The 23,882-nt window shown below is 34.1% G+C and overlaps 1 protein-coding gene and 1 long non-coding RNA gene across 2 annotated transcripts in view; both read left to right on the top strand.

Moving 5' to 3' along the window:
- SLC24A2 (solute carrier family 24 member 2) overlaps nt 1-23,882 on the top strand; it is a 287,109-nt gene that overhangs the window by 204,051 nt on the left and 59,176 nt on the right. Inside the window, 2 exon segments of the mRNA XM_074299528.1 lie at nt 8,252-8,350; nt 11,121-11,239. Coding sequence (XP_074155629.1) covers nt 8,252-8,350; nt 11,121-11,239 — 218 coding nt within the window.
- LOC141560835 (uncharacterized) lies at nt 11,248-22,674 on the top strand. Its single transcript, XR_012487837.1, has 2 exons — nt 11,248-17,713; nt 20,552-22,674. It is a non-coding gene; the product is annotated as an uncharacterized LOC141560835 (long non-coding RNA).

Raw genomic sequence — 23,882 nt, 5'->3', positions numbered from 1 at the left:
TTAATCTGTCCTCACTGGGGATAATTAATGGCTACTCACTATCCTCCAATTTTAATATAACTCTTGGTCTTAATGGATATAATGGATAAAGTGCTGACCTTGGAATCAGGAAGACTCATCTTCATGAGTCCAAATCTCACCTCAGAGACTTAACTAGTTATGTGACTTTGTGCAAGTCCCTTAACTCTGTCTCAGTTTCCTTATCTACAGAATGAGTTGGAGATAGAAAGGACAAACCATTCTAATATTTTTCCCAAGAAAAACCCCAAATGGGGTCAACAAAGAGTTAGACATGATTTAAATGAATCAACTCATAGAATCTTCCTCTGGAAAAGGACAGGGTTGAATTATATGATATCCAAAGTCTTCAACAGGCCAAACAATCTAAGATTCCATGACCATGAATATGTCTTTGGAATTGCCTTAATTCAAACTGGAACAAAGGAGAGACCACAAGTCCTGCTAGCCATAGGATTTAAAGGAACTATGGTCTCAAAGGATTTTAGATCTAAAAGAATTAAATTCATATCCTCTTTGTCCTCAGAAAAATGTGTTGAAATTTCTAACTATAGTCATCTAACTCTGTCCCCTAGCCTACTCCATTGACTTCCTTAGCCTTGAAAAGGCTTAGCTTAAACTAAGGAAAGATTATATTTTTTTCTCAATAACATGGAAATCTTAGGATGTTAGAAAATAATGGAGTTCAGCAATAGGAGCCTACAGAGGGATCTATATCTTATTTATGAATCACTGTTCTAACACATCTAAGTGTATTGTCATAATCTCCTTCCCTGCTTCTATAATCAGCTATGCTATCTACCAAGTAGTGCTGATCTTACATTCCCCTAGCATTTAAGAATATCATGTGAGTAAGGCTGGGAACAGACTTGTAAAACACAGGATAAGTCAATTCTGGGACAATCTTCTCTGTAAAGGGTGTGACTGAATGGAGCATTGCTTCCAGCATGTGAGGGAACAAAAGAATAATGTTACTGAGGACCCTCTCCTGCACCTCCATATTAAGCAACAACTATTCCTAACAATTTAAACAATTTATCTCTAGGAGCCAGGAATCACCTGAATAACCATAGGTCATTCTAATTGACCTAGGAAAATTGGCAGGTCTGGTTGGTTGGTTCAATCACTCTCCTAGTCTATTAATGATTGCCTTCAGCCAAGGAATAGCAAAAATATATTTGAAGGTACTTTCAATTAAAAGTTCTGTTAAGCATGTTTTTAAGTTTTTACAATTTTAAATAGTATATGACTAGTTAATTTTCTTCATATTTTATCATGTTACATTTCATTTTATGGACCTAGTATTGGATTACTATTTCATACTTAACTCCAAAAAGGAAGAACAGAAGTTTCAGTGAGTTTAACTTCAATTACTGACAAATTTTAGAAAATATTATTAAAGAAATGGTTATTGATCATCTTGAAAATGTAGTATTGATCACAACAGTCCAATATGACTTCATCAAATCCACACTAAATTCATTTCTACTTTTGACAGTATTAGACTTGAATACTTCAAACAGAAGATGCTATAGATATAAAATGTGCCTAAATTTTAGCTAAGTATTTGATGTGGTTCTTAAGAAAAAGATGGAGACAATACTAGATAATAAAACAATTAGATAGTTTTGGGACTGGTTGAATGTCCAAATCTAATCAATCAATCAAGTATTTATTAAATACTTAGGAGTAGTCATTAATGGTTCCTTATGAACTTGGAAGTCTCCAGATGTCTGTGATTAACTGTATTATTTATCACTTTTACCACTGAATTTCCCTGATCATTAAAACAAAAAGAAAACTATGACGCATAATTAGAAAAAATGTAACGGAATTATTCAAACAACAAACTGACATCACAATGAAAAATGAATAACAGAAATGCCAGTTATATATATATATATATATATATATATATACATACATATATATAATCATTTTAATCCAGATTTAAACAGTGTAAACTAAATGCCACAACAAGGAAACCAAAGGGATGCAGAAAGCATTTCATCAAACAATTGAATTACTTGCCAAACAGCAAGAAATGGTTGCCAAGAGCAACACCAATTTAGATTATAAAGTCATTTGTAAAAATGTAATGAAGATTGATTGGCAGAGATGAGCACTATTGTCTTATAAAGCTAAGAAGGGTAGTGGAGGATAAAATAAGCTTAAAGAAAGTTTGGCAGGATATCCCACTTAGCAAAGTCACCCTGAGGCATTCAAAATTTTATTCAAAAAATAAAAATGGAAAGAGAACAATAAACAAGAAAAATGGGAGAAATATGGGTTTTTTTTAATGTAACAAACTTTTCTCCATTAAGTACACTGGGACTTCCACATTTGTACCTAACATCACAGTCACAGATGTGCTAATATAGGAGGTGGAAATAGCACTAAATAGAATAAATAAGGATGAGGCAACTAGAATGAACCAAGTACTTAAGGAAGAAATCCATATTAGAAGTAAGACTATAGTGAAAGAATTGTAAGAGTAATATACAAGGAGCCTGAAGGAGATGAATATATATATATATATATATATATATATATATATATATATATATATATATATATATATATATATATATGTATCAAAGGCATGAGAAAAAAAGCTCAAACTTTTTAAGACTGAAACTAGTAATGGAGAGACATCAATATTAAACAATTATCAATTCATCTATCAATGGATCCTTATGAAGGTGTTATATGGGAATAATAAGGTTTCCTCAAGTTCACAATGGACCTTATCTTTGTCATTTCACAATTAACTGAAAGAATAGAAAATATAAGATCTCATATGTATTGTTATGAAAAGGCATTTGTTTCAATAGAATAAAACTTTAACCCTTACAAGACTTGTTTACAAAGTGCCTCTAGTCCACACTTGATTATTCAAAATTCCGTGGAAGATCTAACAATAGAAATAACTCTGTTAAATAGTTCTTTGATAATAAATATTATGTGAGTCATAAAAACAGAATTATATACTTACCAAAGGTATTTATTTCAATTCAATAATGTTCTTATGACAATTGAAGTCTACATTTGAAGTTCAGTCTCTGACTGATAAATGTATTATATTGTCTTTCTTTCCCTATCACAGGATAAGAAATTAGCCATTTCTGCAAATATTACATAAGTATATCCCTCTGAGATCTACTTCTGACTCTCTGAACTTCTTTTTCCAATATAACCCAATAGTCTTCTCATCCTAGAGATTACTCTACCCCTACTGACTACTGGGGTCAGTCTCTCTTTTGGAACCTCCATAGTAAGGAAAATTCCCAGGCCAGCTATGTTTATGCTTTCATCCCACCTCCGATTCTCCCCTTCTCCCATTCTATCCTCTCCCTACTTTTCAGCTTCCTTTTATACTTAGCTTCCCCCATTAAAATGTAAGTTCCTTTAGGATAGAAAATCATTTTCTTCCTCATTGTGTTTGTATTCCCATTATTACTTAGGATAGAACCTGACAAATAATAACCATTTAATAAATTTTTTAAGAAGCAACTAGAAAGAAAAAAAGCAGCAGCAGCAGCAGCTCGATGACTTAGTGGATAGAATAATGGATCTGGAGTCAGAAACCTGAGTTCAAATCCAGTCTCAGATACTTACTCACTGTGTGTTTTAGGAAAGTTGCTTAATGTCTGTCAGCCTCAATTTCTTTATAATAATAGCACCTACTTCACAGAGTTGTTGAGGGTCAAATAACATGTAAAGAACACTGAAGCTTTAAAAGTGTTATATAAATGCTAACTAGTACTAATTTTACTTGATTATGCAGGATATAATATTACAATATCAGTTAATTCTGACCCCCATCAAAGCCAAGATTAAGCATATTGTTCTTCTTTGTGAGCCTCTAAGTCTTAATCAGGGGATCCATTTTACTACAATGAAGGTTCACAGTTGGACCCACCATCACATTTGTGGATTTTCTATGTCCCATAACATCCTAAAATAACTGGCATGTTGAACATTAAAAGGGAATATTAAAACAATGGCTCTGCCATCATGTCCTCCATTATCAGCATCAGATGTCCCATTTCCCAGAATTTTTGAAAAATCAGTGCTACTACCCCTATGAAGCCTCATAATTCTAGTTATTTCCTAGATCCAACCTCCAGGAAGACTCACTTGATAACTCTTAAATCTAATCCCAATTGATTCTCTCCAATCTTTTTTTATTCCAAACTCCACAAATCATCTGGGTCTTACACATTTCACTCCTCTCAGAAGGACCTATATAATCTGGGGGGGGGAGGGGCAATGATTCATGTCTCTCTTAATTGGCAGATCTCCAGACATCTCCTTTCTAGAAAGAGTCAGAGGAACCAAGAAATGAAAATGTAGGAAGAGGCTTTGCTTTTTAATGATATGGAAACTTTTGTGAAAATGATATGTAATGATATGTGAAACTTTTTTTATCAACTATGGGAAAAATGCTACATACACTGTACTTTTTCATAGATATATTGTTTTGTGGTTTTATTTTTTATTACTTGTATTAAGCTAATCTCCCAATACTGCTTAGATTAGATTACTTCCTTACCTTATAATTGTTTCTAAATTGTTTTAGTGAAAAAAATTGTACTAGAAAAATTTTGACACCTTGACACTGAGGGATTGAAAATGAGCAGCAACTCTTTTATATCAGCTGATTTGCCATTAAGTAGATGGGGAGATCTTTCCTGAAATTATCACTACCTTGGTTTCTTTGTTGCCTGAGGCAAAAAAGACTTACTATGGCAAATTACTTTCAAAGATTGAAGCAGAATCCTATTGCCCTTAAGAAAGCTCCTTTTTTTTTTTTTTTTTTTTTTTTTTTTTTTTGACCTAGATTTTCTTATTGTCTTACCATAGTGAATGGTGTGGATGATATAACCATCAGATGATGGTAGACCCCAAAAGTTGGGATTCAGTCATGTGAAGAATTCACAATGGCCATTCTCTTTGGCAAAAGGTAGACTTATTTAGGAAAATAAGCTGCAGACAAAATGAAGGGATACGCTAGATCAGGAATGGTAAATGTGAAATAGAGTGGGAGAGCATATAAAAGACAAGTTTCTCAGTGAAATTCATAATTAACCAGTAGAAAGGGAACAACCCAAGACCTGGCTGGCAGACTAAATCCTGAAAGGGACTTAGCACCCTAAAAGAGTTAGTTAGCTATAAGGAGGAGAAATAAAGTTGAGAAGTATAGTGGAGTTAGGGAAAATATGTGGTATGGGGGAGGAGTAAGGAGAAAGACACCACAAGGCAGAGTGCCTGGGCAAACTGACCAATCATGGCCCATAAGTGGATTCTATTTAATCTCAGGGACATGACTAAGATTTCTGACAAAACATGACAAGGTAAGACTGCTTGAGACTCCTAAAAAGGGTTAAGGGGAGTCTCAGGGGTTGAGATAACTTTTCTTTCTGACTGGACAACCTCCCTAGTAGAGGATGGGACCCTGGGGCTTTAGTTTACTTGCCTCAGGGATTATTTTTTTAGTTTCTCTCAGTCCAACACATTCAGGACCTCATCAGTGAATACAGAGGTAAGAGAGGAGCAATGTCTTATTTAAATTCAAGCAAGAGTTACATCTTTTAAAATCTTGTTATGAGTAAAAAAATAATTTTTAAACATTTAATATTCCTTGGAGGTCTCAATACATTCTAATCCTGTGCCTGAATCACCAAGTTATGTGTCGCCCAGAATAGAGAGGCATGTATGGCTTAGTCTGCAGCAATCCCTCTGAAAAAAATCTGGGGTTTTTTATACTGAATAACAAGCTCGTATTAGTCAGCACCATGATATGACAGTCAAGAAAGCAGATGCAGTCAAGACATAGCATCCACGAATAAAAATATAATAGTCCTGCTTCTATATTATGCCCTGCTCAAACCACATCTGGCATGTTGTGTTTAGTTCTAAGTGATGTTATCCAGAAAAAGACAAGCAGAATTGTCTAATCAAGTCAACAAACATTTATTAAGTACCTACTATGTGTCAGGTGGAAGAATTTCCGTTCACATCATATGAGGATCAGTTAAAGGAAATGGGGATGTTTAGCCCAAAAAAAAGAGTTGCCTTGCGGGGAAGGAAAGAAAAGGAGGCACCATAATTTCTGGCTTCAAATATATGGAAGAAAGATTAGATGTATTCTGTTTGGTCCAAAAGGAGCAGAGCTAGATATAATCAGTAGAAATTGCCCAAAAGCAAGATGAGGCTTAATATAAATACTCAGCACTCCAGGTCAAAATTAGGTTTGGAATTTTAGCAAGTGTCTTGAATCCTACTCCTACTGAAACTTACAACTGTTTTGCTCTATCCTCTGTCTATTCTTCCTCTTTCTTCTCCTTCAATTCATTAGTTAGCAACAACTCTTTCCTAAGTGTCTATTATGTAACAAGCATTGTAGATATAAATACAAATAATCTAACAATCTCTACTTGCAATGAATACTAATATATATGTATGTGTGCATATGTGTATATATATATATGTATACACATATATATATAAACACTTGCTAGGCTTTGCAAGGTCATAAAAATTAAATCATATTGTCCCTGCTCTAATAGGGATATAATACCTATGCAAGCAGCTATGATATGAAATAGGATATGGTTCATTCAAGAGAGATGCAAATGAAGGGTAGCCTAAAACACTTATTACTGATTCAAAAACAGACCAGGGAAGATTTCATGAAGATGGTATTCAAAGGAGAAAAAGAGTTGGGGAGGATATGACAGCTATTAAGAATATATAAGCAGGGCAACTAGTTGGTGCAGTTAGTTGGCACAGTGGATCAGAGTACCAGCCCTGAAGTCAGGAGGGTCTGAGTTCAAATTCGAACTCAGACACTTAACACTTCCTAGCTGTGTAACCCTGGACAAGCCACTTAACCCCAATTTATATATATGTATACACACACACATATGTGAAAGCAAAGACAAAGAAGTAGTGAAAAGTAAGATATTCAGTATATGGAAGAGAGTGTAGACTGAAGGATACATGACATAAAAGGGAGGAGAAAGGAATCAGCATGAAGCTGCATGAAGTCATTTTCAGGTAGGCAATTCAAATTTGAATAGAGGAGTGACAGAATCAGATCTATGTTTCAAGAAGATTGATCCATTTCTGAACCATGTCTGGACAACATTTCCTTCTTTCTTCTGCCACATAAAGTTCCCCTTTTCTTTTATGATAAATTTTAGGTACCACCTTCTACATTAAGCTTTTCCTGATTCTCCAACTTCTAGCACCCTCTGTCCCAAACTACTTGTCTTTTTTGGACAAAAAATAAAAATTAAACAATCCTCTCTCTATTAATTCTCATGTTTGTCCATTTTTCTTTTTCTTTTTTCTTTTCTTTTTTTTTTTTTTGATATTCCTTCATTGTGGCACAATCAAAAATTACAGGACCAAATCCATGTCCATTATCATACCTCTTATTAAAACTGAATTTTCATTAGCTTTTATCATTAGGACTTTCCCAGGATAGTTCATCAAAGTTTCACACTGGACTCAGTTGAATGATTCCATTACTCCCTCATCAAATAGCATCTCCAACTTCCTTCTTAAACATTAGTATTCAGCCCTGCATTGCAGGAGTTTCAGTCTTCTAAATTCTGTGGGAAAAAAATGTATTCTTTTTTTGTTTGTTTTTTACTTGGAAGCTTTGGTGCAAGCTCCTGCTTCGTTTAGAAACTGCAGACTGTCATTAAACTCATTTATATGGTCATGTTTGAAAGGAGAAGCCAAATCAAAGAACTAGGATGCTTGACTTACCTTCCTATCCATTGTCAATTGCCCCTCTAATAATACAGTTCGATTCCAGGGAAGCTTTTCCTGTGATCCAGCTGTCTTCAATCAGGCCTGTGTTAAGCCTTAGCCACAATATTTAAAATAAAGATGAGGGGAGCAGTTACAGAAGCTTGATGCTTTGACTGGTTTTGTAGAGTCAATTCAAAGGACCTTAGTAAAAGCAGACATTTTATTTATATCCCTAACAGTCTAAGAAAGTTGGGTAAAGAATCCAAAGGAAGAAAGCAGGTTATTTGCATTTATTAACATGACTTTCTACCAGAACAGCAAAGAGACATTCCTGATGGACTACACAGTACAGCTGCAAGGAAGCCAACTCTATTCTTGAACCCTTTGCGATGATCCTCTTCATCCTTCTCATTCTCTTTCTTCCTCACACCCTTTCTTCTCCACCTCCTTTCTTTCTTTCTTTCAGGACGCTTCAGGGAAAAGGCTTCAATACTTCACAAGATTGCCAAGAAGAAGTGCCAGGTGGATGATAATGAAAGACATAATGGGACTGCCAACCATATGGGTAAGTGCAAGAGAACATACTGACCTGCATTTCTCAGGATTCTACTTAAATATTAAATGTAGCCCCCATATGCAACATTGGATATCCGAAACTTTATAAGTGTCACATCTAGGTTTAGGGACATAAGTTTCCATCTGTCTTTGTGTGAGCATGGGGTAAAAAGTCAAAACATGTTCAAAATGTCTTCCAAATAACTCAGAGGGATGCCTAAGAAATCCTGGTGGGAGCCTGAAACAAAATTTCTATTCAGTTTTATTCAACAAGCATATCCTCTGACTGTCTCCCATGCCTGGAATGCTCTCCCTCATTTCCACCTGACTTTCTTTAAATCCCAATTAACCAAAAAAAATAAATAAATAAATTAAAAAAAAATAATAAATAAAAAATAAAAAAAAAAATAAAAAAAATTAAAAAAAATTAAAAAAAAAAAATCCCAATTAACCTTCTACAGGAAGCCTTTCCCAACTCCTCTTAATTTTTGTGCCTTCCCTCTTTTAATTATTGCCTATTTTTCCTATATGTATATAGTTTATAAGTATTGTTCACAATATTTACAAAATTTACTGTATTTACATATTTTATTTGTAATTTACAAATTACAAAATTTAGTGTGTTTACAAACATAAAATTTACCACGTTTACAAAAAAATGTTTGATTACTATCTTCCCTATTAGACTGTGAGATTTATGAGGACAATCTTGACTTTTTTGTATCCCTAGTCTAGCTCAGTTCCTGGAGCCTAGGAGATGCTTAAAAAATATTTACAGAATGACTGATTTATTAAATGCCTTCAGTGTGGAAGGAACTGTGCTCTGTACTATGGATACAAAGAACAAAAGTTTAACGATCCTTTCCCAGGGAGCTTCTATTAGGGGGAAACTGTCCATAGGGAGATGAACCAAAACAAAATATTTACAAAGTAAATTTCAAATAACCAGGGAAAGAGCGCATTAGGCTCTAGTTTCTGACATCTAACTAAAGTATTCAGGAAGTCCACATAAAGATAGTTTTCCTCCAGTAGAAATGTATTCATTTAGTTAATAAGGGGACCCTTTTTGAAGGGCTTGATGAGGACCCAGCATTTATCCTGATGCCATTGCCTTGAGCAAATTCATTGAGTGACAAAGTACCATCTCAACAACACATTGTGTCTGCTCATCCCCACTCCTTTTTGATGAATTCAGCGATATCACCACACATCTATTTCAGTCTCTTTTAGCTGTGCATCGTGTGGTAACCAGATCATGACATCCCAGCATTTTATTTTAACTGGGAAATAATGTTCCTATTCTTATAACGATAATGCTAATATAGCTCTTGAATTTTAAATTCAAACTAAATTTATCCCAATTTCTATTTGTTTTATAAATTATCCTGTTAGCAAACTAAAATTGTCAATAAACAAAAGGGGACACAACTGTACTGTACATTTATTAGGGAGGGAGGGTGGAGTCTTAATGATTGTTTTAGCTTCTCATTCAGATTAAATCTGTTCTCTCACCAAGGATGAGTTTAATGATTTTATTAAGTAAATACCAATACTGGTATATATACACAGCCAAAAGAGTTAAACCTTACTAAATTGTCGAGGAAAAAAAAATTATTTAAATAAACTTGGCTTTTCATTATGTCACTGACCTCTAGGCTTTCACCTTCTACTGAAATCCAAGCCTGCAGTGGCAGTATGGATATAGGGAAGATGTTTTTGACTAATGATTAGAAGATCTGGGACCATCTTTTTTCCTCTCAGCGTCATGCTGCATTTGCAAAACAGACCGTTGATATGGGGAATTAAGTGGTACTTCTCTGTAAACAGCATTAACATAAATAAAATTCAAGGTTACAGAATTGTCACACTTCAAAAATGGATTGTGCTGATTTCCAGACAACCTGGAATGATTGTTCCCCTTAGACTCTGGGACAAATATTCAGGTAAAAGTCAATGACTATTAGGAAGCAACAGTGATCTCAATGATCCACTGATTCAAAATAAATAATATATTTCCTGTCCAAGGTGAGGCTTCCCATTCATGCCTGTATCTTTACTTGCACAGAATTATCCCTTGTCTTGATTTAAATTACAGTCGTACTTATATGGTATGGACAAACTAGTTGTCTTCTAAAGAATTCATAGAAGAGTTTTTTTTCCCTAAACTAAGTTTTGTAAGAAGCTCCAGAAAGCCATTGGCATGTTTACAATTTGATCAATGTTGCTCTTAATTATTCTTTTGGCCTGAAACTCTTTCTTTCTTTGAGAAAGAGTAGGAAAGAAATAATCAGGGGAAGAGTAGAAGAGGGTCATTTATAAATTATTTGTAGGTGGAATAAATGAATACTTATCTTAATATATGTGAAATGCAATGCTGAACAAGCAGGTCAGAATGTATCAGAAGCAGGACAATCCCCTAAGAGGCCTCAAATAGCCAAGGAAGCTGGAGTGCCCATTCAGAATATGTCAGGAGACAGGATTCTGAAAAAGAAATAGGAAAGGTGAAATCCTAGCATTTCAAAAAACATTTCACCTATTAGCTTTGGCTCCTACTAGTTTTCTAGCGATCACCAATTCTACAATAGAACTTTTCTTTCTCCAATAATCCTGCTTCTCTTTCAGACTTCCTTCATTCTATCAGTGGAACCACTATTCACCCAACCAACCATTTTAAAAACATTATTGTTCCCCTTTCCCTCATCTCCCATTCATTGATTATCTTTATTCTTTGTGTATGTGTGTGTGCATGCATGTGTTTCCATTTGTGAATGATGTCACAGAAAAAATAGAGCTCCCAAACAGTACAAGTGTTGAAGTGGAAGTAACACCACCTAATGAAGGTTCAGGACCTGTGCAAAATGGAAATCTCTCCCATGGCATTGAATCAACAGAAATACAGGTATGTCTCTCTTTTTTCTATTTCTCTTATTGCTCTTCAATTTGTTTTCCTATTATATTATTGTAGAATTTTATTTCTTCTAGATTGTCGGTGGACATCACAGCTTTTACCCCACCCTCCCAATGTTGGCAAAAATTAATGAATACAAATGTAATTCCTTGTCCATTTGTTGTTAGTGAAAATGTCAATGACAAGCCCCTATCCAGTGCCATTTTGTTCTTTCTTCCCTCTCATCCTTTTCTCCACACATGTTGGTTGAAATTAACTAGTGTCATTCTCCAGGTAAATTGGTAGCTATCTAGTCATTGCTTGATCTTAATGGTGTAGTTCAAAAGTAGACATGCTTGACATTTTTTAAAAACCTTACTAAAAAAAATAAAAATTGGAAGGCTTCATGGTATATTCTAAAGAGAAGTAAAATTAGAATTAGAAGACCTGGGGTTCAAATTCTAGCTCCAGAAAATACTATTTATAAACATATCACCAACTTTCTCTGGACCCTAATTTTGTAATCTAGACCAATGGGCATACTTATAGTTGTGAGAAAAGCACTTTGAAAAAGCATAAAATGATAACTAGTTTAAATATAATTATCAATATCATTATTGTTATTATTAATAGATATGATTATATCTGTGGGTTCTATCTTAATTTGCTAACTTTAAATTGTTCCCTGAGGTCCTAGATTATTGGGGCATGGAAACACCTTTAAGGAAGTTATATGCTAATGGCAATATATTACCTGATTTGCTTGACAGTATTTTCATAAAATCCTCTTTCCAAATTGAAAGGACTCCAGAGAATGTTAAGTAGCACTCCTGAATCCTCCACCATCATTTACTTCTGGCCCTGAGTCTTGTTGTCCTATTACAATCAACTCAAAATCTGAGTTGGCAGAATTATTTGTGCCCACATGGATAAACAGTATGTGGCAGGAATCAGGGAACTCAAGATCTGTTAGTAATATCTCTGATTTAGACCTTCAGCAAGCAGTCTACCCTCCCTAGAACACTGTGGTCTGGCTGGCAGATGGTTGCCATTGTTCCTATTAGGAGAGATCCTAATCCTATCAGGAGAAGCTAGCACTCTGACCTTCCCTTATCTGAGCTGAGTTGCTTTAGGAAAACTTCCCAATTTCTAACCCAAATTTTTTCATCCACAAATAGAGGTGGTGAAACTAGATGATTTCTATTGTCTGTTTCATTTCTAAATCTATGAATCTATGGTCATAATAATAATTTCAAGAAGCAAGGAAGAGAATTTGTGTGTACCAGTCTATGCAACTGTCAACACAAAAGACAAAGTGTTCAACTAAGGACCCAATTGGAACCCTACACTTTAATCTCAGATCAGCCACTGAAAGACTAAGGGAAAGTTATTTAATTCCTCTGATTTTACTTCTTGAAAATGGATGACTGTTAAGGTCCCTCCAATCTCTGAGATTCTGATTTTGTGAATAGCTCTGAAAATAATTTTGAAAATGTAAAGTTCTCTGTAAATGTATGATAGTATTCCTAATGGTATTATTTTCTTTGTTCTTCCAACATAGTGTCATTCTGCATTCTTCTGAAGGTCTCCACAATGCCTAGAAAAACGATTTATACATAATGGGTTTTCACTGTTTAATTTACTGGAATATGGACAGTTTTACTTTTTGCTAGATCCATCCATCAACAAGCATTTATTGAGCACTTATTATGCAACAGTGCTAAGGGTTGGTGAATATAAAGAAAAGAAAAACCCAATCCCTGCTCATTAGAGTTCATACTCTAATGGGAGAAATGACATGCACACCACTATGCTCAGAGTGAAGGGGAAAGGGAAGGAAGCAAAAGGGACCAGGAAAGACGTCTTGCAGAAAGTGGGATTTAAGTTGAGTCTTGAAGGAAGCCTGGGAAACCAGGAGGCAGAGATAAAGAGAGAATTCCAGACATGAGAGACAGCCAATGAAAGAGCTCTAAATTCAGAAATGGAGTGCCATGTTTAAGCAACAGATAGAGTATATGGAAGGGAATAAAGTGTAAAAAAATACTGCAAAAGTAGAGGCGCCAGGTAGTTAAAAGCATTAAAAACCAAATGGAAATTCAGAAAGTCATGAGACTAGAATCATGAGGCTATACAAAGCAAAGCTTCACAAATAGTCATTTTTATTACTTTGATTATATTATCTTCTTACTGATAAAAATCAAAGGCTTGAGATATTTCCTTGAGCATTTTTTAATCTAGATAAATGAAGAATGAGGAATAGAGCATTGATTTTGTTAATGGAGATTACAGACCTGCCACATTCTAGGTAATCATAGTTATTCTCTCTATTCAGAATGGACTATTCTTTTTTATTGTTATTTCCAGTTACCAATTCTTTACCCCCTTTCACATCCATTAAAAAGGCAAGTAAAGCAATACCCATTTTTATGTTTAAAGTAATGTAAAATATTTTCATATTAGCCAGTGAGCAAAAAAAAAAAAAAAAAAAAAAAAAAAACAGGGAGAATAAATAAAATGAAAAAATTATATTTCAATCTGCAATCAGACTTTATCGGTTGTCTCTCTGGAGATGAACAGTATTTTTCATCATGAGTCCTTTGAAATTGTGGATCATTGTATTGATGTAATAGTATTTCACAGTTGATTATCATTATAGCATCACTGTTCCTTTTTACAATGTTTTATTGGTTTTGTCATATAAGTCTTCTCGGGAGATGAAACCATCCCTTTTATCATTTCTTGTAGTATAATAGTATTCCATCACAATAATATATCAAACTTATTTAACCATTCCCCAATCAATGGGCATTGCCTCAATTTCCAATTCTTTACCACCACAAAAAAAAAAACTGCTATAAATATTTTTATAGAGAGAGGTCCTTCTCTTTTTTCTTTCATTTCTTTAGGATAGAGTGGTATTGCTGGGTCAGAGAGTATACACAATTTGTTAACCTTTAAGGTTTCAAATTGTTCTACAGAATGATTGGACTGGGTCACTACTCCACCAACAGTACATTAAGTATAACTATTCTTCCACATCCCTCTAGCATTTATCATTTTTCTTTTCTGTATTGTTAGCCAATCTAATAAGTGTGAAGTGGTACCTCAGAGATGTTTTAATTTGTGTTTCTCTAATTATTAATAATTTGGGGAATTTTATATGCCTATTGATAGCTTTGATTTCTTCTGAAAACTTCCTGTTCATACAGGATGGACTATTCCCTGAAGAATCCATTCTGTATAATTAATATGGTGTTTCGACAAATACATTGGTAATTGAAATAATCACATACTAACATCTTATTTCCTAAAACTCCCCAGCACACATCTCTTAAATAGATAATAAAATCATTTTTTAAATCCAGTCTGAGACAAGGCTCTTTGCAGTGTTCCTTTTGATTTTATATCTTACATGCTGTAAAGCTTAGAAATCATCTGATTTTTAAATTACTCAGTGCTAATTAGCTCCTGCTAATTGCTCTGCTGATGTAATCCTTTTGATTGTAGCAGACACAGCTGAGTTCAGCTACACCTAGGAATAAACCAACTTTACCAAATAGACATTGCCCTGTTGATGATTCAGACACAGAAATCTCAAAGAACTGTTCTTTTTCACGCAGAACTCACTATTTCCTTGAATTTTAAATGATCGTTCTAGTCAGCTGCCAGGCTAGCCCATATGAGTTTGTATATATGAAAAAATCTTGTAAAAGGACTTACCTAGCACTGAATTAATAGAACATCACTCCCTGACACTTTGATGTATAATGAAAACATTTAAATATATATGGATCTTAAGGGGATGTGGGGAAGAGAAGACAGGGGAAAGCAAAATCTTTCTCACACTCTTTGAAATCTGAAAAACATCTAGCTTTTGAAAAATTCTATTCTATTCCTTAAGTTGAGGTTTTCCTTTAAAGTTAGAGGTATGTCCTTCGGAAGCTAATAATTAATGTGCAACAAGAAAATGGTATTTACACACATATATTGTATCTAGGTTATATTGTAACACATGTAAAATGTATGGGATTGCCTGCTATGGGGGGAGGGAGTGGAGGGAGGGAGGGGATAATTTGGAAAAATGAATAAAGAAAAAAAAAAGTTAGAGGTATGTGTATATATGGGTTATGTTTGTTTCATTTTACCTTTGAGATTCCTCTTGATCCCTAAGGAAATCAGAGTTTCCTTGCTTTCTCCTGTAAACAATTGCCTACACATACCTCCAAGCAGCCATCCAGGGACCCCCATGGGAGAAGAAAGGTTATAGAAGTCAATTACATTTCTTGGAAAAGGGAAAAAAAGTTTGTCTAGATGAAGTATCAAATTTTAGAGTTGGAAGGCACTTTAGAAGTATTCTAATCCAGCCTTTTTGATCGCTTTTTCTTTCTTTTCTCCATTTTGATATCACATATTACCTTTCCAGGGTTCAGCACTTCTGGCTACCCTTTGGAGAATTTACTTCCTCATTTTTTTCTTCTAGCATTAGACTTTCTAAATGGATTACAGTTTCTAAGTTCTCTCTTCATGGTAAAAAAAAAAAAAGCATCCCAGCAGCTGAGATTCTTTCTCAGTTATATAAGGACAGATTATATTTCTTGCATTTTTAGCTGTTTTATACATTGTGACAAAACAAAAAGGTAGGGAGCCAGGATAAAAGATTTGAAAAACTATCATGCACACTTGATGAGCCAGTCCAAGAAAGGGCAAAAATGAAATGCATAAAAGTAATTCCCCTACTGTTAGATATTAATCTCTGAGAAAGATAGCACTATTATAAAAGACAACACTCAGAATAGGCTATGAAAGAAAAATGCTCAAGTGAGTTTTTCTATTAATATTGATACAGTCTTAAATTGGCCTACTAGCCTTCTTCCTTTTCTTCTGTATTTATCTATGAAAAGGTTTCATATCCTAAATCTGTGACACAAAAATAATTTTCCAACCTTCTCCTTCCTCCATCCCCACCCCCACCTCACTCACCAAAACCCCCAACCATTCAAAGAGCAGATTTTCTTCTATAAATAACTATGGTGGAATAGCCCTATTCATATTGTTGAAAACATAGAAAATGGTCAAGGGCCTTTTAATGCTTTCTATTAAATTGGCTATCTAATCTCTTAGGTGTCAATGCCTGAAGAATTTAATCTTGAGCCATCAGCCTCACTGAATTTAGTCAGCTTGTTGGGGACATTTGCCTTTAACCCTTTACTTATCACTGAATCACAGCTTCAAGCATGATGCCTTCTGAATCCTAACTCCCTTTGCAAATACTTGTCTTAAAGAGGCCTTTTTCCATTCACAAAGATGTTAATTTTCCTATCCCCCAACCCCTCATCCATCTTTGTCTTTTTTGGTTTATGTTACAACTACTTATATAGGCACATGTTATATACCCCTAGTAAAATACAAATTCCTTGAGAGTATTTTTCTTCCTAACCCCAGGACCTGGCACATTGTAAGAGCTTATTATATGTTTGTTGATTGGTTGATTAACTGATTGATTTTCCTTAGTCCTTATGCCTGTTTGACCTTCCAAAGTCAGAGATGTTTCACTCTATCCTTCACTGACTTTCCCCCTTCTCCAGTTTTCACTATAATTGGACACCAAATTGTGATTTCCCTTTTTCTTTTTTCTTTTATCTCATGTCTATACTCAGTCTAGACCATGAGCATACATTTCCTAGAACTTATTTACAAGAGAAAAGATAATAAACATGTTCAAAAAAATAGTATACCAGGACAAAACAATTCAAAATTCATATAAAATAAAAGTACCTAATCTTTCAAATAGATAATAAACTGATTTAGCTACTTTAGCTACCTATAATTCCCCGAGACCTAGATTACTCATTATGGTTCTCATCAGGTACTCCATCAGGGGACACAATGGGTAGAATGATGTATCTGGAGTTAGGAACACCTGAGTTCAAGTGTAGCCTTAGATATTACCCAATGGAATTGTAAAGTATAATCCTCTTGGAAAAGAAATGATGTGTACACATCTCTCTCTCTCTCTCTCTCTCTCTCTCTCTCTCTCTCTCTCTCTCTCTCTCTCTCTCTCTCTCTCTCTCTCTCTCCTTCTCTCCTTACCCTCCCCCAGCTGAATAAGTAGGGAGAAAGGAATCACATGTTCAATGTATAAGAAAACAAATGTTGAATCTGTCAAACATTCATTCTGCTGAACCATGTGACTCATATCACTATTTGCTTCCCAGCACATAATATCAAAACTGCTTTAGTCTCAGAGTGAAAAAAATAATAATCATGATGCTCTTTTACATATTATTACCCCTAAAGTTTTACTCCAGTGCATCATAATATAATAAACAATATATTGTGACTTATGGAGGCTTTTCCAGCAGTGTACAACCATTGTCAAGTCCTATTATACAGTGTTGTCAAGTCCTATCATCCAGATTGCACATCTCTATATGCAGAATGGGCCTCCCTAATCTCAGAGAAGTTCATGCTCAAGTTTCCTATAGGGTGAGGAATATTTTAATACCAGTAGCTGTCAAAAACCATTTACTAATATGTGAAGGGGTTGCGATCTGCATTGGTATGGTTGCAACCATAAAACCCCATTTGGGGTTTTCTTGCCAATGATACTGGAATAGTTTTCCATTTCATTCTCCAGCTCATTTTACAGATGAGGAAACTGAGGCAACAAGATCAAGTAATTTGTCCAGGGTTGTATAGCTAATATGTGTCTGTGGCTAGATTTGAATGCAGAAAATTAGTCTGATTCTAGGTCTGGTGCTCTATCCACCATATACCTAGCTGAATTACTATACTATCTCCAGACTCAAGGCTTTTTCAATCTTTTCCCCTGGCATGGAAATACTACTGCTCCTCCTTATCTCTACCTCCTGGCTTCCTTACAATTAAAAGCCTGTTTTCTAAAAAATGTTTGTTTGTTTTTAAAATTCCCTGGTAATGCTAGTACCTTCCTTCTATTGAGTATCTCCAACTTATTCGTATAAAATTTATTTGAACACAGTTATTTATATGTTGTTTTTGTGAGTTTCTTGAGGGCAGGGAACATTTTTGCTTTTCTTTGTATCCCTAAAGCTTAGCTTGTACTTGGCACAAAGTGCTTAATGAACGCTTAGTGACTGACTGATCGATAGAGGGAGAACTCACCTAGAGGAAATCATAAAACCTTAAAGTAATATATTCAATTGAAGTTTAAGTAGAACAACATTTAGATTTCATTTTTAAAGGTCAAATTCAAGGGTATCCTCTGAAGAACTCCTATTTATCACTGACCTAAAATACATTTCAAGAGCTATTTTTTAGTACAAAGAAAAGAATCCATTATCAACTAGAATAAAATTACAAATGTTAATAACATTAGTCATTCTATTCCAGTTAGTAACAAAATTAAAGGGAAAATTTATGGAGTTCTTTTAAATCGTCCTACGATTGACTTTTTGTTCATAGATCCTTTATGATTTGCATCACCAGTTGATTTGTAAAACCCAAGAAAACTGCACTGAATTCAATATACAATAGCATTAGGAAAAAGAATCTAACTTGTCTTTAAATTGCATCTTGGAAATTATTCAGACAACCTTCAAAGGGAAGGCAAAAGCAATCACATCTCACCAGAATGTCTATGTGAATTATTATAAAATAATATTTTGCTTTTTCACAGACATGGTCAAAGAGCTTCATCACAAAACACTTTAGAATCTTGTTTTCATTTCAGTTTTTTCCCAAAAAATCTGTGATTTCATCATTATAGGAAATTCCTTCTTCCATTGAAAATTAGTGACTGTTTTGCCACTCACAGTCCTAAAAGATCAACTTTGAACTCCAAAATGTTAAGTGAATTGTCCAGAGTCCTACAGCCAATTGTGTCAAAGATGGGGCTTGAACCTAGGGCCTCCTAACTTTGAGGCCAGCTTGTGATCCATTAAAATTCATAGCTTTATAAGAAAATAGGAGCTCTTTCCACAACTTCAATTTCAACTCTTATACTCCAGGTGGTCCACAAAGCACAGAAATATATTTCAGGCCACGTTTCTCTCCAAGTTGGCTATTTTTGTTCCTGTTTAGTTAAAAGATATAAAGTATGAGAAAGAGAAAGAGAAGAGAGTGAAGGAAAAAAGTTGGGGAAAGAAAATAGAGCACTTAAAGAAAATTAGAAAATATGTATACTAATGAGCAAAGAAAAAAGAGAATAAATGTCTATTTTTAGAACCTAAAGCATAAATTGGAAGGAAGGAAGAAGCAATTCTGTTCTGAAAACGAAATGAAATGAGCATTTTTTACAAAATATTAGTAGCCAATAAACATTAAGTGGCTACTATGTGCTAGGCACTATGAATATCTTAGGGAGATACAAAAAGAGGCAAAAAAATGGTCCTTATCTTCAAAAAGCTCACAATCTAATGGAGGAGGCAGCAAGAAAACAAATATTTACAAATAAGCCATTTATAAGATAAATAGGAAATAAGTAAGAGAAAAAAGACACCAGAATTCAGAGGGGGTAGAAGAAGAGATTTTAGTTGAGACTTAAATGAAACCACAGAAGATATTGGGTAGAGATAAGGAAGGACATTGCAGGCATGGGAAACCATCAGAAAAATTCTGGCAAAAAAAGGGAAGGAAGTCATTGGATGGAAAAGTTTATGATGGAGAGTAAAGTGTAAGAAGAATGGAAAAGTGTAAGAAGGGGGCTTGGTTATGAAGGGCTTTAAATGCCAGTTAGAGTATTTTTGTATTTGATCTTGGTTATAGGAAGCCACTCGAATTTATTTTGCAGGGGAATGATATGGTCAGACTCTTGTTTTAGGAAAATCACTTTAGTGGCTGAATGGAAGATGGATAAAAACGAGAAGAAAGACTTGAAGCATACAGATCAACCAGCAAACTAGTCTAGGTGATAAGGACCTCTTACATCAGAATGGTAGTAATATCAGAGGAGCAAAAGGGAAGTACTGGAAAGATGTTGCAAAGCCAAAATCTACATTGTTTGACCATAGATTGGATTTGGGGTGGAGGGTTGGTGGATACAATTAGGATGATTCACAGGTTTTCAACCTAAGGGACATGGAGAAGAGTGTTGTCTTCTACAGTAATAGAGAAGGCAAGAAGTGATGAGGGGTCAGGGGAAAGCATAAGTTCAATTTGGGATATGTTAGTTTAAGATATCTACTAGACATCTAATTTCAGATGAGAATTAGAAATGTGAGATTTGATGCCTTGAGAGAGGTTGGATCAAGATAGATAGATCTAATATTATATCAAATGGTTAATTTGAAAGCAAAAATTATTTTTAATTCCATGAACACTTTTAAATTTTGCTATTTGTTTTAGGCAAAATCAATCAAGAATACAACTTGAGAAAAAAAATCAGAAATGAAATAAAAGCCAGAGTTGTTTGTCTAAAGGAGAGGTAAAAAAAATTTATCTTCCAAAACTTAAACTTAAAACTAACATTCCAAAGACCCGTAAAAGTATTGAGTGTCATTAAATATCATACATGATAGGGAACTTTTGTTAAATATATTTAATGTAATTGGTTTACTTTGTAATGCTAGACATTTTGTTCAGTTAAAAGCATCATTCTAAGATATCAACAGACTTTAATAAACCATAAAAGAGGCCCATGAAACAAAAGAAAAGGAAAAAACAGTTAAAAACCCCTCTTTTACAAGTTGTGGGATTATGATTTTACTGGAATATTATATGTTATGAGAAATGCAGATTTCAGAAAAACCTGGAAAGGCTTAAATTAACTGATGTAAAGTGAAATAAGCAGAACCAGGAAAACATTGTGTACAGCAACAGCAACATTGTGGGATGATCTATATAACTAAGCAATTTCATGATCTAAGACAATTCCAAAGAACTCATGATGAAATACATCATTACCTCCAGAGAAAGAACTGGATGGAGTCTAAATGCTGATCAAAGCATACCTTTATTCAGTCTCTATATTTTTTCATGTTTTTCCCTTTTGGCTCTGTGTCTTCTTTCACAATATAACTAATATGGCAATATGCTTTACATAAATGAACATATATAACCTTACTGTCTCAGGGAGGGAGAAGGTAAAGGAGAAAATTGAAACTTAAAAGTTTTTTTTTAAATGAACACGAAAATTGTCTTTAACTGAAAAAAAAAAGTTTTTTCAGATTATGCTGAACATATTTTAATATTTTAAATATTTTAAACATATTTCCACATTAGTTATATTGTAAAAGAAAAATCAGAATAAAAGGAAAAATCATGAGAGGGAAAAAAAAACAAAAAAAGTTAAAATATGTTTTGATCCACATTTGATTTCCATAGTTCTTTCTCTGGATGCTGATGGCATTTTTCATCCCAAATCTATTAGAATTGTCTTGGATCACTCTATTCTTGAGAAGAACAAAGTCTATTATAGTTAATCATCACATAATCTTGCTGTTACTGTGAGCGAATTCTCCTGGTTCTGTTCACTTCATTCAGCATTAGTTCATGCAAGTCTTCCCAGGCTTTTCTAAAATCAACCTGCTCATCATTTCTTAGAACAACATGACCTAGTCAAAAAAGAAAAAAACATCAGTCTTGGAGGAGAAGATCCTCAGGATTTCTGGCCAAAACAGCAGTAATTATTGGTGCCAGATATGTGGAATTCCTGCAAAATTCCCATGTGCTTCTAGACCAGATTAAAATGTAATTAGGAAATGTTTAACAAAATTAATAAAAATAGTGACATAGAATATGTTAATTTGTGGTTCTCTAAGAAGCAGCATTCTGCTTCCATTTAAGTTGAACATCACTACCCACACAACTCTAAGACTCAGTTGCAAAGTATTTCCTCTGGATCCTCCCCACCCCAACCTCCACCCCAAGAATTCTCTTTGTCAATGAAATCACAGGTCTATAACCTATCCTTAACAGACATCTTTATTGTCATCTAATTTTGCTTTAAACAAATTCAGTTATAGGGAATTATGGCTGTGGAACATCACCTATACTATCATAAAGTTGATTTGTTGATTAATTTTGCTGAACTATTGTTGTTGGGAGGTTTTTAATCTCTTGTTGCAAAGGATGACTTGATATGTAGGAAAGGAAGAGAGATTTATTAGGAAATGTAAAGTGGTGTGAAAATAGAAGACATTAATAAAAACTTAAAATAGTAAAAAAAAAAAAAAAAAAAAAAAAAAAAAAAAAGCTAATAACTTATCACATAAGTCTTGACCAGCATTAAGAATACTACTTTGGTGTAGTGGATAAGAATACTACTTTAGAGACCAAAATGTCTTTTGGATCTGCCAGACTATTGCCTTCTGTCCTATGTCCAATGTCAAATGCAATTTAGTGTCCATTTCTTCTTCAATTGTTAGTTTCAAAGTCTTACATGTCCTGAGCATAACAAAAAGTTTCTTTTGACTTAGAAGGAAAGAGACATCAGAAAAAAAAAAAAAAAACCAGACAAGCAAATATTTTATTGGGCAAAATGATCACATATGTTCTATTTTCATATTTTAAATTTGCAAAATATAAATCATGGTAGTAGAACGTTAAAGGGAAATAATTTTCATATGTCAGATATATTGACTTAGATACATATGAGATATGAGTCTCTATTTTATCTGAGAGGTCCCAACTCTTACATACTGTGCTATACTATATATATATATATTATATATAATATATATATATATGTATTATAGAAGTTTCAAAATACTATAGAAGTTCAATATTCTGTACTTATTTTTTCATTTCTTGTTACAAAAGAAAGTTCGGTAATTAGAGAAAGAAGAGGAACTTAGGAAATTAAAATGATATAAAAACAGAAGATATTAGTAAAAACTAAAAATTGTAAAAAAAATAAACTAAAAATACAAATGTCTTCCAGTCTTTGAGTCTAACAAGAAGTATACCTAATCATTTCAGTTTCTCTTTGTTCAGTTTCTCTCACACATCCCCTCATAAGCAATCTGATGAGATTTTTATCTTGTTTACAAAGCTCTTCAAATCACTCATGTATTAGATAAGAAGAAATGGATCCTTTATATTCACTTTTCTTTCAGATGTTTTGTAGAAAACTTCTCTCATATCCTGATTCTTTATTTCTTTCTCTTAGCTCTCCCCCAAACCTCCCAAGCAAACATACTGCCTCTAGGATCAGAGAAATTGGGATTAAATCTCTTTTCTGACGATCTCTCCTCCTAGAGAGATCATCAATAGAGGAGGAGAAGCAGTGGACTAGATTGCCTCAGAAGTCCCCCAACTTTCAGAATATTATCCTATTATCTATGTATCTTATCATTTTTGCCCCACTTATTCTATATCATTTTTCACTTCTAGTAGATGTCCTAGAAGAAGGAACTTTCTTTTTCTGAAAGAGACATAGTGATAAAAATGGAAAGAGCACAGGACTTTGGTGCTGACTTTTGTGTAACCTTGGAAAGGCTCAGTCTCCCTAGAGTCAGGTTTCTCATCTATAAAAATGGTCCTATTATTACCTACTTCACAGAGTTGTTGTCAGAGCAAGATATATGTAAAAGTACCTGAGGAGGGGTAAAAAAGAGCAACAACACTATTTTTAATAATATTGACATAGACTACGTTTTGCAAAATTTCAGCTGTCAAGGCAGAACTTATTTATACATTTTGTAGAGGAGGCTATGAGAAATTCATTAGATTAGCT

This window comes from Sminthopsis crassicaudata, chromosome 1 (genome assembly GCF_048593235.1).
Source record: "Sminthopsis crassicaudata isolate SCR6 chromosome 1, ASM4859323v1, whole genome shotgun sequence".
Taxonomy (NCBI): domain Eukaryota; kingdom Metazoa; phylum Chordata; class Mammalia; order Dasyuromorphia; family Dasyuridae; genus Sminthopsis; species Sminthopsis crassicaudata.
This window is presented reverse-complemented; position numbering and strand designations above follow the sequence as displayed.